We start from the raw sequence: 19588 nt of genomic DNA on the forward strand, positions 1-19588 counted from the left end.
GCATGGCAAGATTCATCTATCAGTTGAAAAGTCAACTGTGGTCAACTGTGCTTGATTTTATGGATTTGGAGGTGGGATTGAGTTGGATACACTTCATTCATGTTGGAACAAGTGCTATTTGACATGTCAAAGCTCAAGAATGAAGAAAATAAAGTCAGGACAAAAATTGCCAAAAATAGAAAGTGACTTGTAATGGAAGTTTCCAAAAATGGAAAGTTTTTTGACCACAAAATTACATGTCCAAGGAAGCTTCAAATGAAAATTTGTTCAACATTAAAGTTGTAGATCTTGGTCTCACCTTTCCAAAAAGTCCAAGAACTTGAAATTCCCATGTATGGTTGACAAGTTATGGTCCATTCAATTTCAAAAATGACCCATAATCAAAGTGACATAACTTTCATATGGAGTGTCCAAAATGAGTGATCTTTTTATGAGCAAACTCCATTTAACATGTACTTTCATGGTGCATGATCAAAATTCATCAAAAGTGGTCAATGCAAAAGGTCAATTTTCAAGTGCACTAATTCAAATCCAAGGGCGAAATGGTCCAACTTGAGAAATAATGGGAATTTTGGAATGGGGGTTTTTGCAACACATCACAAATGCCAAATGTGACTTGTTTCAACTGTCATAAATTTTCAAGGTTCAATATTTGGCAAGGCTACTTTTGAACTTGCACTTAAAGTACAAATTTGGCATGATATATTGAAAATGAGAAATACAATGCCAATTGCCATGAGACCAAATCCAACACATTCCAAATGGCATTTAGGAGATGTATGAGCTGTCATATTGCTGTCATGAGGCCTAATGTGAAATGGCATTTTTGCCCTTGCACTTGAAAATGACATTACACTAATCAAATTCATTTTGTTAATTGGTGATTAAGGAGGTGATTAGAGTGAAGTATAAAATCATAATTGTAACAGAATGCACTCATAATCACAATTCTCAAGAAAATCTAACAAACTTTCCCTCCAAAAGTGCAAACTCATCAAGAACTTCATCAAACCAAATTCATTGAAACTTCATCAATTCTTCATCATTTTGCGAAATTCCTTTTGCTTCATCTTCCATAGATCATTAGCTTCAACTGTTTTGGTGATTTGGAGCAAGAAAGCATTGGATTCGTGACTGTTCAAGTGGTGCTCAACAATGGTGATTTGATATTTCTTGCGATTGGAGCTGTGTTGGATCGATCTAGCTATTGCATTCTCCTTCCACAACCTTCTTCTTCATCTGTTTTGAAGAATCACCTCCAAACACGCGCAAATCGTCACTGTCTTCATTCAAGGTACCAAAACTCGACTCCATTAATTGCTTCAATTGTTACATGCTTATTGTAGTTCATCCAACGTAGAACAACATGATGTGTTTGGTTTTCAAAATGATTAACTGTAGAGAAAGTTATTTCGATTTGAAGTTTGATGTGTGTTTACATTTTCGCTCGATCTGTGAGATATAGTAGGAATTAAGAGAAATCATTAGCATATTCTTGATGTACATTGAGAGACGGCGAGAACGGTGTGCCATTTGTTGATTTTGGTTGAGGTTTGAGCCGAACCGTTGCTGGAGTCGTTGGTGACGACGAACTCGCGAAGAACTTCATGATTTCTGGAAAATGCTTCGTTTGATCCATTCTGTGCATGGCGTTTTCAAATTTTCTGTTTCCCACCGAAACCGTCCATTGGCGTGGTGACAGCGCATTACTTGTGCTGTGCGTTTTGGACCCTGGCTTTCATATTTACAAAACTGCCACTGCTACATTTAATTTATATTATTTCGTTTTTATTTTCTTGTGTTATTTCATTTTGTTACATGATCTTAGGAAAATCATATCTCACTCGTTTCTTATCCAATTTTTGTGAAATTTTTTGTGCCATGCTCATGAGGATGTGTAGAATTTTATGGTGATTTTTGTGAAATTTTTGCATGTATGAAAAAATAATGAGCCTAGGGTTTGTAGAATGTGTCATATTTTGTATGTTTTGCCAAAACCATCATGAAATGCTTATACTTCCAAAGAAATGAATGAAAATATTTGTGCTTGTTCTGGACATGTTGATGGTGGTTTTCATGTAGAGTTTGTGAATTTTGGATCTCTGGTTGATTAGATATGATTTTTTGAATCTAGGTGTGACAATTTGTGTCACACCAAGCTAGGTCAACTTCATGATTTTATTTAAAATGGCTAGAGATGTTGATTTGAGCTGAAATTTTGTGTGGATGAACATTGATATGTCAAGATAACATGTGATTTTTGCTGGAATTTTTGATGTCATTTTCTAATTGATTGATATTTTTCTTCTCTGTATGCTCATTTGGTGATCTTGTGTGGCACATGTTGGCATTTTGCTTGTGAAATTCTCATATGGTATTGGATGAAGATGAAATTTGATATGAGCATTCTAGACACATTATAGGACATCATGGATTTGATCCCATTCATTTCTAATATGTTGTCACTGTTTTAGAAATTATTGAAGTGGATGTTTGTTTGGATGTCTTGAATTGGCTTGTATAATTGTGTCTGGATTCCTTGATTTTCATTGACCTACTTTCTTTTGTCCAATTGAGCTGAAAATTGACATGCCATACATTGAATATGTCCTGTTTAGGTGTGAATTTTTGTGGAATTAATTGAATTGTTTTGATATGGATTTGAGTGAGATAGTTCTGTTTGGTCTTTTGAAGTTGCAAATTGCATGTTTGATGATAAATTGTGCATGAAATGATAATGGTGAATGGTATGAGCATGGGACCAATTGCATTTGCTTTTGATTTGTTTTAATGTGATTTTGGTTGGTTTGCACTTGCTGTTTATAACTTTTTATCCCTTTTGGACCCTAGGCTTGGCCTAGTGGTCTTGTTTCTCACATTTGGTTTGGATTTTCAGGATGAAATGCACAATGCTTAAGGAGATTGCTTCAAGGCAATTTGAATTGAGTTTGGTTGATGTTTATGAACTAACTTGACTTTGTGTTGTAGGGATTAAATCTTGAGCTTGGGATTATAGCTTGCACTTATGTGCATTAACTTGTGTTGTCTGTATAGATTGACTTTTGCTGTTTATTGTTGGTTTGTCTGAGTACTGATGATACTTGATTGATTTCAGGTACATTTAGTCGCTTACAGTTCTTTAAGAACTTGCTTGCTGCTTCTTGGTTTTTAAACCAATTGAGGTAGGACTTCTATTCTTCATGTAGTCTGGAAGACCTGGCCTGTTACTTGGCCAGGCAACTGTCTGAAGTCCTCCTTAAGAGGCGATGTTTGTGGTTGTTTACATTTGTGCCCAAGCAGGTAAAGACCTCTATGAGGCAATTGGTGGATCAAAGGGATATGCAATCTATCCCCCACTATTCTGTTGAGTCGTCCCTCTGCTCACACCACTGTGTTGACGCATTGGGACACAAACCCAAGATCTTGTGCTGTTGCACAATCGAGTCAGAGTCTTGAGCGTAGAAGGGTCCCTCCATTCTGGACCCACGCTCCTTTGTCTGAAGCTCTCCTTGGTCAGGGATAAGAGCTGTGAAGTCTAATCTTCACTCACCTTTCATCTGCTTCACCTTAGCCCCGTAATGGCAAGGTTAAGAGCGAATACTACCCATGTACAAATGACTTGCTTCGGCAGTCAAACCCATTGTTTGAGCCTCACTTGACTGGTTATAGTGTGTGCTTTGTGAATATTTGTTTGCTCTGTTTGCTTGTATGCTTGCTCGCTTTCTTCCTGGATAGGGTTAGCTTGCTGTTGTGCAAGTAGGTAGAAACCACAACATAGGGCAATGATGCATGATAACACTAGGCTCGAGTGCAGCTCCCTGGTAGTGTGTCTCCCCTTGGTTTCTGGCTAGTCTTTCTCCCCCGTTGAGGGGAACTACATCGCCCTGATCCTCGTTCCAGACGAGGTATGTAGGCAGGAGACCGTGCGAGGTCTCTCCGGGCACTTTTTTTCCTTTTTTGTGTGTGTTTGCTTGTTAAAGCTTGTGTGTCAGGATATGGATGTAAGCCCAGCGATTGGCTGTCCGTATCCTGATTATGTTTGATTGTGCTTGTTGTGTGCTTGGAAGCCGGTGTAAGTCCATCAAGTGGCATCTGGGTTCCAGTGTGCGTGTGTTTTGGTTCGGATGCTGATGTAAGCCCAGTGATTGGCATTCAGGCTCCATGTTTGCCTGTTTGGGTGTTTGTGTTGTTTGGCGTGCGTGAGCCGAACTACGGCAGCTCTGATTCTCGTTCCAGACGAGATACGTAGGCATAGGATGCGACGTCCTATCGAGCTCTCTTCCTCTTAACCCCACCTGTGTTGTCTTAGCGTGTGTGTATGATGCTTGTCTGTTTATTTTAGCAACCTATTCTTTCTTTTAGAACGTGGATCCCGTCGAGTACGACGGACGTGAGGGGTGCTAATACCTTCCCCTTGCGTAACCGACTCCCTTACCCTTTCTCTTTGGTCGCGAGACCATGCTTTTTCCAGGTTTCTCTGAGCGTTTCCTTTCCCTATCTTGGGATAAATAACGCGCAGTGGCGGCTCTGTGTTGTTTTTGTTTCAGCCCGCCGGTTGTTTTTTCGCGAATGCGACAGCTGGCGACTTCACTGGGGACTTGAACATAGATGTTGACCTGTGCTGGTCCATCTTCCCTGAGCGAGTCCTTCCTAGCGTTCTAGGATAGTTTAGGTTGCTTGTGTTGTGTTATTTATTGCATTTATTATGCTAACCAGTGTATATATTTGCATAAATATTTGCATGCATCATACTATCATGTTGCCGTCCTCTGTGCAGGTGGTTCCTCTGTTGGGGTGGGCGTTCTGAGTGGGGCTAAAACCCAGGCCCGAGTATACACCTAGGATTAGTGTGGTCTCATGTTGCCTCTTTCATGTTAGGTCAATATGTGCCTGGCAGCATGATGTACCACAAGTCGGACGAGGTTCATTTGATAGTGCTCTCCTCTGTGGAGTATCCACTTTGGTTGAGTTACTTCATTTGAGCTGTTGACTCTGGTAACCGATCTTTCCCGGATCTTTGGTTTAGACGATCTTAAGAGAGCTACAATGGCACACCCGAAAGGGCAAACCCATTGAGTATCTCCGCCCGATTGTCGAGACTATTATCCGTCTTAGGATGACCTGTTTAGAATTTACCTGTGAGGGGAGGGTGATTCTTACAGATGCATGTTCTGTTGGTGACTTTGATGGTGACTATTGGCTCCGTTGATCAGGGTCGTATTTATAAATCGGATTTATGGCCGTTTATTTCTGAGACGCCGGAGTGCTGTCCGTGGTTATTTATCTGTGGGGATCCGTTTATTTCAGGATTCCCCGGGCCGATTCAGAGGTTGTTGGGTATCTGCTCAGAGATGGTTTGGTGATGATGATGATGATGATGATGTATCTTTCTTCCGTTTATTTCGGAACCCTTGAGTCGGATTTGTGGTTACATATTTCCTCAGATGGTTGTGATCGGTTCGGAAATCAGGGCTGTGATTCAGAGCAACAGATGATCAGATGACTTGGAGGATGGCAACGCATTGCATTCATTCAGCATCATTACATCTTGCATTTACTTGCACCTAAACATGTTTATCTATATGGGGAGTATTATTGAGTGAGAATCTGGTCGAGAGACATCTTGAATTTCAGAATCTTCCTCATATGGATAAACGTTGCATTCATGCATATTAACCTGTTTGCTGTTTTGCAGGAATCATTGCTCGTGCTCGTAGAACTGTACCTTTGCACTCAACCCGTCCTCACAGATACTTCACCAGACGCAATACTCCCAGACTAATGGATCTCCCAAACACAGATATCCTCGAGCTGAAGGACAAGATGACTGAGCTGATCAACATCATGCAGGGTTTTGCAGTTGGTCAGAAAGCTCTGGCTGATAAGGTCGAGAAGCTCGAGCGGGCTTCTGCTGCTAACAGTGTTGTTAACCTGGATGGTGTCTCCAACCAGGGGCTCGGTGGATCCAGAGACGGTGAAAAGAGAGCGACCGTAGGTATGGTGAACAACAATGCTGGTGGATTTGGTGCTGCTACTGGTGGTGGGCCCGGTCTGGGGCATAGTCTGAAGGATAGTCTGTTCCCTCCATTCTTTGGGGCTGATGACGATAAAGAGGAGGACCGAGAAGCTGATCAATTATCCATGCACAATGAGCCATTCGGTCAATATGGTGCTCAGCCACAAAGCAAAGAAATTCAGTTACTGGCAGAGAAGGTAAGGGCTCTGGCAAGCCATGCTACTCCAGGATTTGTCAACATGTCCAATATGGGGCTGGTTGAGGGGATTGTGATCCCACAAAAGTTCAAGGCGCCCGCATTTGACAAATATAATGGGAGTTCCTGCCCGGAAACTCATTTGCAAGCCTTTGTCCGCAAGATCTCTGCATACACTACAGATCAAAAGCTTTGGATGTACTTCTTCCAAGACAGTCTGTCTGGAGGATCCTTGGAATGGTATACCAAGCTGAAATCTTCTGATATCAAAAGCTGGCAGGATCTTGGCGATGCCTTCTTTAAACAATACCAGTTTAACACTGACATGGCTCCTAGTCGTACCCAGCTGCAGGGTATGTCTCAGAAGTCAAGTGAGGGGTTTAAAGAATATGCCCAAAGATGGAGGGAGTTGGCTGCCAGAGTTCAACCTCCGCTGGTGGACAGAGAGATGTCTGATCTCTTTATGGGTACCCTGCAGGGGGTTTTTGCTGAAAGAATGGTGGGTTGTCCCGTCACTAACTTTGCAGACATTGTGGTGGCAGGGGAGAGAATTGAAAGTTGGCTGAAAATGGGGAAGATCCAGGGAGGTAACGCTTCGGCATCAGGATCGAAGAAGCCATTCGGGAATGGTCAGCGCAAGAATGAGGGTGAATCAAGTGTTGTGTATGCCCAGGGAGGACACGGTAGGGATCGTTACTACCAGCACACTGCTGCTGTAACTATCCCTGCTGGTAATCAGTCAGTCCGACAGCAACGTCAATCACCTCAACAGAGAGCCGGGTATCAAGTGAGAGGTAAAGGGATTGATCGCCATTTTGATAAGCCGCCCGTGACATACGCTGTTCTGTTCAAAAAGTTGATGGATCTTGGGTTGGTTCAGCCAAGGGCGATGGTTCCGATGAGATCAGATCAGAGGCCACCCAACTATGATTATGTAACATCGGGTTAGGGACGTTTTTTTTCTTGTTACGTTGTTTATATTGAAGTTTGAGGCTAAATATCATGAGATATTGTACCTTTAATAACTATTTAATGATGAATTCCGCTGCAATGATACTCTAAGTGAAGGTGAGCATGTGATGACAAATTTTATGTGAAATATTGTAACCCGTGTTACAGAGCAAGATATGTTTTATGTGAGTGATACCCTATGTGGTTGTATTTTTTTAATTAAGTTATGAGATAATTTTTATGTGGGGTTTTAGGGTGTTATAGGATGCACCTAATTGATTAGCCTAACTAGGGGTGTTCATTGGTTTAGGAAAATCCGAAACAAACTGAAATCTAAACCAAACCATAGTGTTCAGGTTGGGCATTTTTTTAGTTCGGGCAAAAACCGAAACAAACCAATTAAACCCTATGTTAATTGGTTCGGGCAACATATTTCTAAAACTCTACCTGCGCATTATTACAAACAACGCTTTTTATGACATAACTTACACCTCGAACAATAAACAACCAAGGGTATAGGTCCTGGGAGCGTCATGCTTTATTTAAAAAAAATAAATCTTCTCCCTCAGTGTTTATAAAAACCGACATAAATAGTTACCCAGGATTTGAGATTCGATTCTCAACTCCTGCAATTTTATGTTTTATTTAGAACCAAAAATGCGCATTTATTTTTTTTATATATTTTTCATCGGATATTATTCTTTGGTTTTTAAATAATTCGAGATAAAAACTCTCTAATTTTTTATTCCTTTTGGAACCAAAAAAGACGCCTTTATTTTTTATAGATTTTATGTTGGACATATTACCTTGGTTTTTAGTAAAACCGAGATAAATTCTCTCTAAATTTTTTATTCCCTCTGAGTTAATGTTAAGTCTAGCTCATTTACTTTTTGAGTCCTAGCAAATGAAAGAACACCATTCTTTTCCAAGGAGGAAGGAAGCTCAAACAAACACTTTTCTTTACAAGTCTCTCATCACATTTCCAGTATGTACAAGTTCTCCATTACTGATGTTGTTGTTTGTTTTTCTTCTTCTTGTTGTTGTCGTTGTTGTTGTTGTTGTTGTTATTTTGAGAATGTCTTGTTGTTTACTATTTTGTTGGTTGTGTACTATTTTTATTTTATTTTTAGAAGCTTTATCTGATTATGGATCGTAGTTGGATGCAAGCCAATAGATTAAGTAAAGAGTATGAGAATGGATTGGTACAATTTTTTGATTTCATTGGAAAAAACCTTCCTAAAAATAATGAGATTTTTGGTGTCCTTGTAAAAAGTTCTTTATTACGAAAAAAACATCCAAGGGGTGTTATATTCAATCATTGTGGTTGTGATGGAATTATTCAAAATTACACAAAATGGTTATGGCATGGTGAAGTGACATAAAAGAGACCTCTGTCACATATAGTTGAAGATGATAAATTTATGAATGATACTCTAGAAGACATGATTCGTGATATTATAGTAGATGCTTTCAAGAATCTAGTATGGTAGATACCACTACTAGAATAAGTCATTTTAGCCTCCTAGTTTAGAGTCGGCCACCGACACGGACACTATTAGTGTCGGCTAAGCCTACACTAACGGACTCTATCTAGGTACACTTGTAAGACAAGTTATTTTTTTTATCAGTGTCGGCAAAACCGACACTACTTGTTATTTTATATTTGAAGAATGTTTGATTAATTTATTTAGAGTCGGTGTGACCGACTCTATCTAGTAGCATTATTTTTTAATTAGTATTTATTTACTTAGAGTCCGCTGAGCCGACTCTATTCTTATAACATATACAATTTCCATTGATTTATCTATAATATATATATATATTTAAGGTTTAAGTATTTTATTTATTAATTAGAGTCCGCTTGGCGGACTCTATGGAATTTTCTATTTCGTACCAAAAATCAGCTTATTTCCCTCTTTCCTTTTCCCTCGTCATTTTTCACTCTCCCTCCATTTCATTTCACAAAACGAAAACCCTAATCTGATTCTTCCTCTCTCTCTTCCGATTCTTCCTCTCACCGTCGCAGGCGTCACCACCGTAATCGCCGAGACCGCGACAAGGACTCCGTTAAGAACCGAAAAAAAACCAAGTCTCACTCCCACACCAAACGACGTCGCAAGCATCATCGCTAGTCTTCCGATTCTGATTCATATTCTTCATCCCCCTCTCTGATTACTCCAGGTAAATGATTCTTGGATTCATATTTATGTGTGACAACTTCAGACATTTCAAGTTCCGTCTTTTTTGAGAAGAAAAGCCAACCCTAAAAATGTTGTTTCCATCATACTGGGAGGAGGTTCTGGTGTTCAACTTTTTCCTCTTACCAAACGAGCTGCTACACCAGCTGTGAGTTAACTAAACCATTGTTTTTGTTGACTCAAAATTCGAGAATTGTTTCATTCGGTAATGATACATAGTATTGTTTACATTTTTCAGGTTCCTGTTGGTGGATGCTACAGGCTTATAGACATTCCAATGAGCAACTGCATCAACAGCGGGATCAACAAAGTATTTGTATTGACACAGTTCAACTCAGCATCCCTTAACCGTCATATCTCTCGCACCTATTTTGGAAATGGCATCAACTTTGGAGATGGATACGTAGAGGTATGTATCAAGAAATCGGCTGTTAATTGTGAATGGTGTATATCGTCATGTTTAATTTTTGATCCCGTACTAGTTAACGATTCTGGTTATCAAAGCCGAGTTAACTCACTTAACAAAATTGTTTCGTGTAAACTCGAGCAGACTCATAAAGACTTAGATAGGATCAAGTTTGAGGACGGTTATAGACTGGTTTATACAACTATTGTTAAACTTTAATACAGATAAGAAGTGAACTTTTTGAAATATTATAATCCTCCTCATGCTTCTCTTACTCTTTTCATCAGGTACTTGATGTTGAGTTTCACAACGTGAAAGCTTTGTATAGACGAGCGCAGGCATATATAGAGACGGGAGACTTTCTTTTAGCAGATGTAGACATCAAGAAAGCTCTTGAGGTGGATCCACAAAACAGGTACACATAAACGATTGGTTTGATTCTCCATAGAAATTTATTTCCGGATTAGAAACTTATCACGGGGTGTGCATTGTTTTTCATTTTTCAGGGAGGTAAAGACGCTGAAAACAAAAGTGAAGCAACTTCAAGCTGATAGTGACAAAAAAGATGCCAAACTGTATGAAAATATGTTCGCTCATAAATCGAAGGTGATTAGTGTTTAAACTTGATAACTTTTGTTAATCTAAGTTCCCATTGTTTTCTTAATTCTGTATAGTATAATGTATTTCTAATTTCTAATTAAAACTCTTATCATGGTCCTCAAGCAGAGATTGAAGGTTGAGAAAGAAGAGGATGAAGTGGTGAAAACGGAAATGGACAATGTTGGTGACAGTGCAGCTCCTTCTAATGGTGGTTTAATTATTGATTCTTGTTGAATCTGGATAGTTTATTTACAATATAATGACGCATCTAACAAAAGAAAGTATATACAATATGTAGCAGATGGTAGCTGCATATAAAATTTCGGATGAAAGTTTACATGGTCACACAGAAGACATTTATACCAATATTGGTATTTGAAAGATTCCACTCTAGCCAAAATATGAGTCCTAGGCTATAGAATTTTGGCCAGATGGGAGACTGAAAATCCATTGCGTCTTAGCTGTCTTTAAGAATGTGCAAGACGGATTCAGGTCCACCTTAACATCGTGGACAACTACTATCATCTGTCATAGTGCATTTGTGTTGTTCTTCATTTGTCAAAAGTTTATATCACTACCATTAGTAAGAAAGCTAAATGAATATTTAGAAGTTCTTTGATGCATGATAGATATCAACAAGTACGATACCATTTGTGAAAGTTCAGAGCTTTCCAAGTTTCTGCTGTAACTAAGTCTTTTGTTGTTTATATAAAAGAGAAATCTTTTATGGTTTAATCTTGTATCAATTTTATAATATTTATATTTTGAATTTATCTATGTTTTAGAGGTTAATATTGTACCGACCAAAGTTGATAGTTAATTTAAAAAATATATATTTATAAATACTTCTTGTTACTCTTGTGTATTCAGGTTATTGCTGATAATGTTGGTGATAATGTTGGTGATATTGCCGGTATGGGATCCGATCTATTTGGTTCATATGCAGAGGCATCTTGTGCTGCCCTTGTTGTTGCTTCCATCTCTTCTTTTGGGATAAATCATGAGTTCACTGCCATGTTGTTCCCTCTCATCATCAGTTCTGTGGGCCTCCTTGTTTGTTTGCTCACCACCTTATTTGCAACCGACTTTTTTGAGATCAAACTTGTAAAGGAAATTGAGCCAGCATTGAAAAAACAGCTTGTTATTTCAACAGTACTAATGACTGTTGGAATTGCAATTGTTAGTTGGATAGCACTCCCATCTACCTTCACCATCTTCAATTTTGGAGAGCAGAAAGTTGTCAAGAACTGGTTAGTTTCATAACACTTATTGTTAGGGTTTCAGTCTATTTACGAAATAATGATTTGAATCATAAATTTTGAACAGTCTTAGTACTTACTGGATTGATTTTGGCTTTGCAGGCAGCTATTCTTGTGTGTTTCTGTTGGTCTTTGGGCAGGGCTTATCATTGGATTTGTTACTGAATACTATACCAACAATGCATACAGGTAAAAGCAATTCTGAATCATATTTTGCATTTTCTTTCTGAATTTTGCAGCCCTGTGCAAGATGTTGCTGATTCCTGCAGGACTGGTGCTGCTACCAATGTTATCTTTGGTCTTGCCTTGGGATACAAGTCTGTTATCATTCCAATTTTTGCCATTGCAATTAGTATTTTTGTAAGTTTCAGTTTTGCTGCTATGTATGGTGTTGCTGTTGCTGCACTTGGAATGTTGAGTACTATAGCAACCGGATTAGCCATCGATGCATATGGTCCAATCAGTGACAATGCCGGAGGTATTGCTGAGATGGCTGGAATGAGTCACAGAATTCGTGAGAGAACCGATGCTCTTGATGCTGCAGGAAACACAACTGCTGCCATTGGAAAGGTTCAGTTTTCCTCTTTTTTTTTTTTTTTCTTTTCACCTAGTTCAATATATTCTATTATTCTAGTTAAGTTCTTGATGTATGTTGTAACTATGTTGTAGGGGTTTGCTATTGGTTCTGCCGCCCTTGTGTCTTTGGCCCTTTTTGGTGCCTTTGTGAGCCGTGCTGGTGTTACAACCGTCGATGTCCTGACTCCCAAGGTTTTCATCGGACTGATTGTGGGCGCCATGCTCCCTTACTGGTTTTCTGCCATGACCATGAAGAGTGTCGGAAGTGCAGCATTGAAGATGGTTGAGGAAGTTCGCAGGCAATTCAACACGATTCCTGGATTGATGGAGGGAACTGCGAAACCTGACTATGCCACATGTGTGGCAATCTCCACCGACGCTTCCATCAAAGAAATGATCCCACCTGGTGCCCTTGTTATGCTAACACCCCTTATTGTTGGGATCTTTTTTGGTGTTGAAACACTTTCTGGTGTCCTTGCCGGATCATTGGTTTCTGGTGTACAGGTAATTAATGTTTGGTACCCACTGTCTGCTGCTTGTAATACAATCAATATTAATTCATGATGCAATCTGCTGCTTGTAATACAATCAATATTAATTCATGATGCAATGTGGTTGTTGTGTTGATTACAGATTGCCAGTTTGAAAAGGAAAGTTCTGTTGAAAATGAAATTCCTGCTGTGCTGTTTGATATCAGTTTGAAATTCCTGCTATCAGTTTGAAAAGGAAAGTTCTGTTGAAAATGAAATTCCTGCTGTGCTGAAAGAGCAGCTAGAATTAGAGCTGAACAAATTGCCGAGGCTGCAACGACCCAATTACAAGAGGCTAACGAAGCAATGCGAGCTGCTACCGAGGCTGCAAAAGCTGCTACCGAGACTGCACAAAGGATGGAGAGGGAGATGAATGCTTGGAAGGAATTTATGATGAAGAAATTTGACACTTCAACTTTTGTATCACATTCTCATCATTATGATGACGATTTGGATGATCAATCATTAGATGAAGATTGATCTTGTACTTTTAGTAGAACAAATTAATCTCGGATGTGATTACTTTTTGTGTATGTTTTTTGAAAGTTAATGTGGGTAGAACTTTTTTAGTTACTTTCACGAATGTTTAAAATTGTTTCCAAATGTTTTACCATAAATATGATATTGTGGATTGAAAAAATTTGTTCGAGTGAGGTTGTCATGTTGCAACCCGTTATTGTCCTTTTTTGTTGACTTTAGAGTCGGTGTATCTCTCTGCTAAATATTATTATAGACTTTTCTATGTTGACTTTAGGGTCGGTGACACGGACGCTATCTGTTGACTTTTTTTGTTGACTTTAGAGTCGGACAGGCCAACGCTAAACATAATATTGACTTTTCATGGTTTTGAAACAACATAGCGTCGGTTCAATTAGTGTCCGCTTTAGCCTCCGTCTCCCCGAGGCTACGTAGCCTCGGTGTATCTTTAGCCGACGTTACACAGTAGCTTCGCAACTTTTATTCAAGGCCCGACACCGACGCTAAACCGACGCTAACCACATATTAGTGTCTGTTTTTTCACCGTTAGCGTCTGTAAATGGCCGACGCTAATAACAGTTTTTCTAGTAGTGTACTTTGCAATGAGACATGTAATATTCGTTGTATCTGGGATGTAAAAGTTTTACAAGAATGCCAACAGTGTTAAGACTATTTAATCTTAACGCAAATGGTGGGTGGACGGATAAAAATTTCACTGAATTGCTTGAATTGTTGAAAGAAATGCTTCCCGAAGGTAACACGTTGTCAAACCGTAGTTATGAGGCCAAGAATATATTGTGTCCAACGGGTTTGGACTATGTCAAAATACATGCATGTCGTAATGATTGCATCTTATATAGGAACGAGTTTGAAAACTTGAAGGAGTGACCGAGGTGTGAGGAGTCACGCTACAAGCAAAATGACAATGGTGTTGATGAAAATGATAGTGTAACTAGAAAGGGTGTTCCTTCCAAGGTGATGTGATACCTACTGATAATTCTAAGGTTCAACACATTGTTTGTCAATGTTAATTACGCAAAGAATAAGATGGCATGCATAAGAAAGAGTGTGTGATGGAAAAATTTGACATATAGCTGATTCGTTGCAATGGAAGAAAATTGATTCCTTCTTTCCAGAATTTTCCCTTGAAACGAGGAACCTTAGGTTTAGACTTGCTACCGACAAAATGAAAACTTTTGATAATTTGAGTACTAACCATACATCATGGCTTTTTCTTCTCATAATTTACAACTTATCTCCATGGTTGTGCATGAAGCACAAGTATATGATGTTATCAATGATGATTTCGGGTCCAAGACAACCAAGGAACAACATAGATGTTTATTTAACGCCTTTGATTGAATATTTAAGAATTTTGTGGAAGGAAGGTGTCGATGTTGATGATTTGTATACATGTGATAACTTGAAGTTGTGTGGCATGTTGTTTTTCACAATCAATGACTTTCTTGCATATGGTAATTTTTCTGGGTACAACGTCAATGGACATAAAGCGTGTCCTATATATGAAGTTGATACATGTCACCACCAATTGCAAAAAGGAAAATAGACAATTTATCTTGGGCATTAAAAGTTTCTAAGACCTAATCATTCGTATCGTAGATTGCGGAAGGCTTTTAATGGAGAGAGGAAGTTTGATATCGCTCCAAAGCCTTTTAAAAAAGGGAAGTTTATAAAGATAATAACATATTAATTTTGTCTTTGGAAAGAAACAAAAAAAGCTTGTGGAGAAAAATATTTGGAAAAATAGGTTGGTGTTCTTTGATCTTTCATACTGGTCTAGTTTGATGTAAGACATTGTCTTGATGTGATGCATGTGGAGAAAAATGTATGTGATAGTTTGATTGGAACACTTCTCAACATTAAAGGCAAGACGAAATATACTAAGAAATCCCACAAAGATATGGTTATGATGAGTATACGACAAGAGTTATCCCCAAAAGAAATAGGAAATATAACCTATTTGCCCCTAGCATGTCACACTCTGTCTATAAAAAAGTTTTTGCGAATGTATGAAGGGTATCAAAGTTCCCCAATGGTTCTCTTCAAATGTGCAGAAACTTGTTTCAATGAATAATTTTAAGTTAGTTGGTTTAAAATCTCATGATTTTCATGTCTTGATGCAACAACTTCTACCAGTGGCTATTTGTGGCATTTTACCAAGAAATGCAAGGGTAACTATAACTAGATTATGATTATTCTTCAATGCTAGACGTAGTAAAGTTATTGATCCTGGAAATTTAGATGACTTGGAATATGAAGTTGCAATTATCTTGTGCCAATTAGAGATGTTTTTCCCTCCATCATTCTTTGACATTATGGTTCACTTAGTTGCTCATCTAGTAAGGTATACTAGAATTTATGGTCTGGTTTATTTAAGATGGATGTATCTAGTAGAGCGTTACATGAAGATTTCTAAAGGGTATACAAAGAATCACCATCGTCCCGAAGTTTTGGTCGTAGAAAGGTACATCACATAAGAAGCTATTGAGTTTTGTACAAACTATTTGTTAGAAGCGAACTCTTAGGAATTCCTGAGTCTTGTAATGATGGATGTTTTGATGGTAGAGGTATTCAAGGTTTAAATGTTAAGATATTTGACCGAGAAGTAGTTATTCAAGAATATTTGTATATATTGAATAACCTTAGTGAATTTCAACCTTACTTGACCGCTCACAAAAGTATTATAAAGTAAAAATTCCCCCGGATGAATAAAAGATGGTTATTGATAAAGCATAACAAAACTTTCATAAATGGGTTGAATCAAAGTGTTTCTGAAGATAGTATCCCATCAGATACAATTAAATGGGTGTCACATATGCCTAAGTTTAATGTAATTACTTGGAGTGCATACAACATTACTAAATATTCATTCTATACAAAATCAAAGGATGATCGTAGTACCATGCAAAATAGTGGGGTTATGGTTGAGGCTGAATCCATGTACTTTTCTAGTTCCAAATATAACAATCTTGTACTAGCATCTAGAACGTACTTTGGGGTCATTAAGGAGATTTTGGAGATTGACTATGTTTCTTTTAAGGTGGCTTTATTTAAGTACAGGTGGATTGACAATAACACTAGTATAGAAACCGATGGATTAGGATTCACATGGGTTGATCTTCGAAAGAAAACTTATAGGAATAAACCATTCATCATGGCAATCGAAGCAAAACACGTTTTTTATGTCACTGATTTGCTAGCACTAGATGGTCAATTATTCTTCAAGGAAAACATCTTCCTGATAGTACTGATGAAAATCAAGATTTTAACCATGAGACCCCTTGTTTAGCAACACATGTACATCAATCATTTGAAGAAAATGATTCAGATGATGTGCATGTTATTCGTCGTGATCATGAAGAGGGGATATGGGAAAGCTAGTAAGTAAATGTTTTATATAACTTAGTAATTTATAATTTATAATTTTACTCTTTTTTATTCCTTGTAATATAGATTTAAAGTTATTATTAATTATCCTAATTGGTTTCAAATGTTGTTCAACTTATATGTTCTTAACGACCAGTGACAAATCCTATTGGACAACCTACAAAACTTCCCATTTGGTTATTGCTTTTGTTGGTTAATCATTTGTTTTAGTTTTGCTGTAAAATTATAAAGTGTGTGTCATTTTGGGTTTGTATTTGGTGTTAACAATGAGTATTTGTGGTACAATATTTTAGATTGAGAATTTGGAAAAATGTACAATGTTTATGTTTCAAGAATCTACAAAATATGGTTCTATATTATGTAATATGGTTCTGTAATATAGAAGCATACAATAGTACTAAAAAAAGCTCATCCCCTCGATTTTTTTACATAAAACCGAGGTAATAACATAAAGAGATTACCTTGGTTCTATACAACACTGGAATTTAATATTGGGCGAGCCATCTGGTTCTGAAAATAATAAAAAATGAAGATGTTGGGGATTGAACCCATGTGCATATAATTTTACCCCTTGGTTTTTTAATAGTCGGGGGGTAAAGTGGTAGCTTTTCATTACGCCCTTCTTTACCTCACATTTGTAACCGAGGTTAAATGCATTTTGCGTCCGATGTTAGATGTGTTTTTTATAGTAGTGGTGATCCCATCTATCCGAACCAGCCATAATTAATTTGTATAATTTATATCGTAATTATCATGGAAACTAGTATAAGGTATTCAACTTCAAGAAGAAAAAAATGAAAGGACATTTGTGACATTCACAACCAATATGGAGAAACAAAAACATTATGGATTTTATATTATTGTTAAAATTTAGTTGATGTAAATTAGATATTTTTTGAAAATATTTTTACATATTTGTTTATAATGTATCCAAACAATCCAACCCAAACTAACTAGTTGTTTCTCGATTTCGTTCGATTTGGGATTTATCGTAAAAATGTGCAAATATAATCCAAACCAATCCATATATTTTTTTATTGGTTTCGACATTGGATTCTCTCGAACCCGAACCAAACCAGCCTACAAACACCCCTAAACCAAATCGATTAGGCCATTAATTCGAACCATGTATTGTTTCTATTTTGAGCCAAATTGTTTCCTATATAAAAATGACTTCTCCTCACTTCATTACACACAAGAATTTAGAGCTTTTATAATTCTTTACAATTGATCTCTTATCTCTCTTTAAATATTTATTTTTGCCAAAAGTTGCCTTAGTTCCTTGTGAGTGAAAACTACTTGTGAGGAAAAAGTTATACTGGTGTCATGCCACTGTTGTTATTTTCAAGAGTGTGATACTCTTGAAGAACCAAATTTGGTTTTTGAGATCAAACATTGAAAATATCTATTTGGTTATAGAACTCAGTCAATAAAAGTTTTGTTTGGTTATCCCGTGGAAAAGTTCTCTTTTGATTGTGTGTGTGTGTGTCGGTGGGAGGGGAGGGGGGGGGGGGGATAAACCAATGTATAATCTCTTGATTCAATTGTATCAAGGTTCATGGGCATAACCTATAAAAATTCAATATTATAATGAAATCTCAAGAAGATCTCTCAGGGACATGACTAGGTCAACGTTCGACCGAACCTGGATAAATATCTTGTGCCATCTCTTTAACTGTATCTCCTTTATTTCTTCTATTTACTTTACTGCCTTATTTACTTTCCACTGCTTTTTCTCTCTAATTTTATGAATACTAACACAATTTCCTTCTTAAGTAATAATACCTTAAAATTAATCACGAAGTTTGAATATCACAATTCACCACCTCTTATGCTTGGAGTTGCTTTTCCAACAAATAAGTGGAAAACACCTTAAGAACAATGTCATAAGTTTCTTTCATAAGTTCTTTAAAACTCTTCATTGATGTTTTAGTTCATTAGTTTATTTAAACATCACTTGAATTTATTATTTACATAAGTTTAAATACAACAAGCTTTTAAGTACACATACAGGCTAACCAAACTTTTGAAAAAGCTACACTCAGGCCTAAGAATAATCCTATGGCAGGCTACATGCCAAACTTAGGCCTTGAATTTTTTAGTAGGCAAGACTCAGGCTTGACAAATCCTAGCCCAGTGTTACCTATTTCCACCCCTAATTACAGGTAATGTACACATGTATCTCTAATCAATGAATAACAATATGTTTTCTTATTCATTATGGAATTTGTGTGGATAGTAATCCGAAATATTACGAAATTTCTCCATATTGTAACTTATGGACAAATGGAATGGTTTCTTGAACTCTCATAGTTTTCAATTTTTGTATGTATGGTGCACTATGATGTTGTTAACCAAGCTATTGCATCAAAGAATGGTGTGTTGGGAGATCTCCAACCCGATGTTGTAAATGTTGGTGTTGGAAAATAATTTACCATTAAACAAGAATTTATGCTTGGTTAGGAGGGATGATTTTCCCAAATTGAAATATATTGAAAAAAAGTCAAATAGGAAAAAAGTCTAGTGCAGAAGAACCCATAGATTTAAATTGTATCACATATTTTGATGCCTTTTAATTTTTACTACCACTTATGTGTATAAAATGGCATGCATTTGTAGAATGTATAATTTTAAATTTAATTTATTGATTAAAAATGTGTTTAGTTTTGAAATACTACATTAATATTTTACACGCAGGTGTATCCGGATAACACTATTCAGATAAACCTCTAACTAAACTATTAACCTTGTTTCACATTCATACTTTTAAGGTAGGGTGTCTGCGGATAACATTATCAGAACAAACCTCTGATTCAACTATGAACCTTGTTTCACGTTCTTACTTTTAACTCAAAGTGTATCCTGATAACATTATGAAAACAAATCTGACTTAATAATAACCATGTGTAGACTTCAATGTTTTAATGCATAGTGTATCCGGATAACACTATTCGTACAAACCCTGACTCAA

The 19588-nt window shown here is 37.3% G+C and overlaps 2 protein-coding genes and 1 long non-coding RNA gene across 3 annotated transcripts; all 3 read left to right on the top strand.

Annotated features, from left to right (window-relative positions):
* The first annotated feature begins 8962 nt into the window (after positions 1 to 8962).
* On the top strand, positions 8963 to 10388 carry LOC127082061 (peptidyl-prolyl cis-trans isomerase FKBP62). Its single transcript, XM_051022283.1, has 4 exons — positions 8963 to 9509; positions 9600 to 9770; positions 10055 to 10182; positions 10274 to 10388. The coding sequence occupies exons 2-4, from the start codon at positions 9639 to 9641 to the stop codon at positions 10386 to 10388; spliced, it is 375 nt and encodes a 124-aa protein (XP_050878240.1). The 5' UTR covers positions 8963 to 9509; positions 9600 to 9638.
* A 98-nt stretch (positions 10389 to 10486) lies between these two features.
* LOC127086394 (uncharacterized) lies at positions 10487 to 11159 on the top strand. Its single transcript, XR_007789469.1, has 2 exons — positions 10487 to 10575; positions 10669 to 11159. It is a non-coding gene; the product is annotated as an uncharacterized LOC127086394 (long non-coding RNA).
* Positions 11160 to 11208: 49 nt separating this feature from the next.
* LOC127086393 (pyrophosphate-energized vacuolar membrane proton pump 1) lies at positions 11209 to 12919 on the top strand. The gene is made up of 5 exons (XM_051027153.1): positions 11209 to 11617; positions 11729 to 11815; positions 11866 to 12196; positions 12296 to 12706; positions 12836 to 12919. Exons 1-5 carry the CDS (start codon positions 11283 to 11285, stop codon positions 12902 to 12904), a joined length of 1233 nt encoding a protein of 410 aa, XP_050883110.1. The 5' UTR covers positions 11209 to 11282; the 3' UTR covers positions 12905 to 12919.
* Positions 12920 to 19588: the final 6669 nt, after the last annotated feature.

Source organism: Lathyrus oleraceus, chromosome 5 (genome assembly GCF_024323335.1).
Source record: "Lathyrus oleraceus cultivar Zhongwan6 chromosome 5, CAAS_Psat_ZW6_1.0, whole genome shotgun sequence".
In the NCBI taxonomy this organism is placed as follows: domain Eukaryota; kingdom Viridiplantae; phylum Streptophyta; class Magnoliopsida; order Fabales; family Fabaceae; genus Lathyrus; species Lathyrus oleraceus.

Excerpts from the sequence above, each read along its gene's own strand:
- LOC127082061 (XM_051022283.1), top strand. The coding sequence starts at position 9,639 with ATGAGCAACTGCATCAACAGCGGGATCAACAAAGTATTTGTATTGACA. Across the intron at positions 9,771-10,054 it reads TTGGAGATGGATACGTAGAG|GTACTTGATGTTGAGTTTCA; the intron begins GTATGTATCAAG and ends TCTTTTCATCAG. Across the intron at positions 10,183-10,273 it reads GAGGTGGATCCACAAAACAG|GGAGGTAAAGACGCTGAAAA; the intron begins GTACACATAAAC and ends TTCATTTTTCAG.
- LOC127086393 (XM_051027153.1), top strand. The coding sequence starts at position 11,283 with ATGGGATCCGATCTATTTGGTTCATATGCAGAGGCATCTTGTGCTGCC. Across the intron at positions 11,816-11,865 it reads TATACCAACAATGCATACAG|CCCTGTGCAAGATGTTGCTG; the intron begins GTAAAAGCAATT and ends TGAATTTTGCAG. Across the intron at positions 12,197-12,295 it reads CAACTGCTGCCATTGGAAAG|GGGTTTGCTATTGGTTCTGC; the intron begins GTTCAGTTTTCC and ends ACTATGTTGTAG.